Consider the following 3,429-nt stretch of genomic DNA (forward strand, 5'->3'; position numbering starts at 1 on the left):
ACTAACATATACCTACGGGTAACTAACAAGGTGCCTAAAGAATTATTAACAGGATGCTTATTGGATTACTAAGAGAATGCTTAAAAAATTGCTTACATGGTACCTATGGGTTTACTAACAGGATGTCTACAAATTTATTAACAGATGCCTGCAGGTTTAATAACAGGGTGCCTATAATTTACTCACCAGGTACCTATAAATTTACTAACAGGGTGTCTAAAGGATTAATAAAATATGCTTATCAGCTTACCATCATGGTACCTATAGGTTTTTTCAGGGTGCAGGTGGCACTTTTAGGTTTACGAAGAGGGTACCTACAAGTTTATTAGCTGGGTGCCTATATATTTACTGACGTAGAACCTAAAGGTTTACTAACAGGGTGCCTACAAGTTTCTTGGCAGGGTGCCTAAAGGTTTTCTAAGGTACTATAGTTTTAGGAAGAGTGTACCTAAGGCTTACTAACAAGGAGCCTACAAGTTTCTTAGCAGGGTGCCAAAAGGTTTACTAAAAGGGAGTCTACAAAGATGCCTATAAATTTACTAATGTGGTACCTATATGTTTATTAAAAGGTGCCTAAAGGATTATCCACAGGGTGCCTACAAGTTTGTTACAGTATTCCTTAAAACTTACTAACATGGCACCTATAGTTTTACTAGGAAGGGGAATGTTGAAAATGGAAAGTTCCCCATGGACCCAACACAGCAACAACTCAAAAGTTTTCTGTGTTGATGATACATTTGCCCCGCCGGTTGTCAGGCTTATGTGGGAATGTACTTACGAATGGGAGAGTTTAAAGTGTATGTAAAAACAAAACTTTATTTTATGTATAGGGAAGTTTTAGAACCCATAGCTGGGGTGCCATTATTTTTAGTCAACTTCCCTTTTGTGCTCCTGGGAAGCACCCTGATGCTCAATGTGTGCTGTGTCTACTTCCTCCTCCGAGGTTAGTATATGTCCCAACCCCAACTTACCACTGTCTGATCAGAGCACTTCAGCTGGATAGTGAGATGGAATTTGGGGATGAATGGGGTGAATAATTCCAGAGCTGGAGATGTTACAGTGTATATTCTTATCTACACCTGGTCTTGGGGGGTTCCCTGGTGAATATAAAAAAAGTCCAAACCCAGCTAAACACTCAAACAGGTTTACATCAGCAATTCCAGGTGAAACAAAACAAATGTGCTTAATGGGTTTTCTTTACAAAGAAGCCTCAGTTTGACTAGAAAAGCCTTTTCCCAATCAGCAGTGGGGTCCTTGCTCTGTGTGTGAAAGCAGTGGTCTATCTGCAGAGGTCTCACACACCTCGTGCTGAGTTCATGCAGATGCTGATTGGAGATCTACAGGTCTGAGAAGCATATAGATCCCCTAAGAGAGACCACTGCTTCCACCTAAGGAGCAAGAGCCTTTTTCTACAGCATTACAGCACGATGCTGGCTCTTATATTCAAGATGTGGATTCTCATCTAAAGAGATTCGATTGTGACCTCCTCTGGGGAATGGTTAGGGACATGACTGTAGCCAATGAAGTGATAAAAGTAACAACAATAATCAATAATAATAAACTAACTAATAATAAACTAACAATTATGTAAGAGAACAGAAAAATGTTTACTGGTAATAAAAGAAGCTGATTTGTGGCATGCTTATTTAGTTAGATCCATAAATTTTTGGACAGAGACAACTTTTTTCTAATTTTGGTTCTGTACATTACAACAATTAATTTTAAATAAAACAACTCAGATGCAGTTGAACTGCAGACTTTCAGCTCTAATTCAGTGGGTTAAACAAAAAGATTGCATAAAAATGCAAGGAACTAAAGCCTTTTTTTACACAATCACTTCATTTTAGGGGCTCAAAAGTAATTGGACAATTGACTCAAAGGCTATTTCATGGGCTTGTGTGGGCAATTCCTTCATTATGTTATTATCAATTAAGCAGATAAAAGCCCTGGAGTTGGTGCTTTCCAAATATTTAGGGACCTAACTGTACTCAAATATAATTCCAAGGAACCTTTTTTAATGAAAATGCTTTAACTCGAATATAAACCCGAGGGCCCTTTTTTCTTTTATTGGTGCTGAAGGATATTTATTTGTTTAAATAATTTTTGTTACACTTGTTTATAAATTCCAGGGAGGTTCGGCCTTTTCTCCAATGTTGGCTGTGAGTGAGAGAAGAGCGCAGGAGCAAGTGAAGATCTTGGCAGAGGAAGTGGGCTGTTCTGCGTCAAATGAAGAGGAAGCCCTGACGTGTTTGGCCAAAGTGGATGCCATTACCCTTAATGCTGCCCAGACTAAGGTAATGGAGTATGATAAGATGGTAAAAGTTTTAACATTTTTCTTTTTTAATTACAAATGAACAGTTGCTTCCTATAGGCTGTGGAATTAAGCCAACAGTGTGTAGCCAACATAGGCTGTGGTGTAGTGTAGCAGATGTTTTTGGTTGGCACATAGCTAAATACACAGTTTAAAGTATGTTTACCTATAACAAGTCAACAATTGTGGCTTTGCTACATCGATCTACACAATTGTTCCAGCTCTCTGCTGACTACAAAACCCCTGGGCTGCTTTTAATTGTGTTGTTGAACTGATTTTGGTTATTGACTTGGTCACTGGTGACACTATTCAGGCCTCCTTTCCAACTCAGTTGGCCTTATCTTGCACAATATAAAGTCAAATTAAACATTATGGAGTTCAAAGCATAAAGGGCATAGCGTTGACCAATCTCTATCATTATTCTGTAGCTTCTTGCAGTTCGTGGACCCTTCCAAACATGGGGACCTGTTGTAGATGGCTTCTACCTGAAAGACACTCCAGCAAAGCTTCTCCAGCAGAAGACTTCTTCAGATATAGATCTGTTTATTGGAAGTACTGAGCATGATGGGCTGATCAGCAGAGCCAAGGCTATTAAGGTAAAAAAAACTCTTCTTGTGCACAAAAAAAGAACCTTCATGACACACACCCTATCTGGTAACCTAAAACTGACCTTTCTGTAACTTTACAGAATAAACATCACAATAAACAGCAACAATAGACATTTTCGAGAAACCTCAACCTATTACTTAAATATAATGAAATTATTATTATTAAAATGCCATAAGTAAGCTCTATTCAGGTGTTGCTTATGTTAACATTTCACTCACCTTGTTGCCCAGCTTCCCACCACCCTATGAATCACCACTCCTCCGGGTTCTTTTAATAAACATAAAATAATAATACTAAATACCTTTTTATTTCAGTCTTCTGGCCCAGTCCAGTGACATTACAAGAGTTTTTTCTTTGTCCCCTGGGATAGCCAGCATTTCTCCAGAACTGAATGGAGCTCATGTAATCATGTCAGTCTTGTAGAACTAAAACCCCTTCTGTGTGATGGGCTCCCAGGTCCTTGGCTGTGTGACAAAGAGCCATTCTACCCAAAATGGACTGCTGGTGAT

At 38.9% G+C, this 3,429-nt stretch overlaps 1 protein-coding gene across 1 annotated transcript; it reads left to right on the plus strand.

Moving 5' to 3' along the window:
- Nucleotides 1-910: 910 nt before the first annotated feature.
- On the plus strand, nucleotides 911-2,907 carry LOC140321303 (thyroglobulin-like; the record flags this gene model as incomplete). Its single annotated transcript, XM_072398112.1, has 3 exons — nucleotides 911-943; nucleotides 2,130-2,294; nucleotides 2,740-2,907. Coding segments are annotated over exons 1-3 (363 nt in total), but the record flags the coding sequence as incomplete, so codon positions are not given.
- Between the last annotated feature and the right edge of the window lie 522 nt (nucleotides 2,908-3,429).

This window comes from Pyxicephalus adspersus, unplaced genomic scaffold (genome assembly GCF_032062135.1).
Source record: "Pyxicephalus adspersus unplaced genomic scaffold, UCB_Pads_2.0 Sca2161, whole genome shotgun sequence".
Taxonomy (NCBI): domain Eukaryota; kingdom Metazoa; phylum Chordata; class Amphibia; order Anura; family Pyxicephalidae; genus Pyxicephalus; species Pyxicephalus adspersus.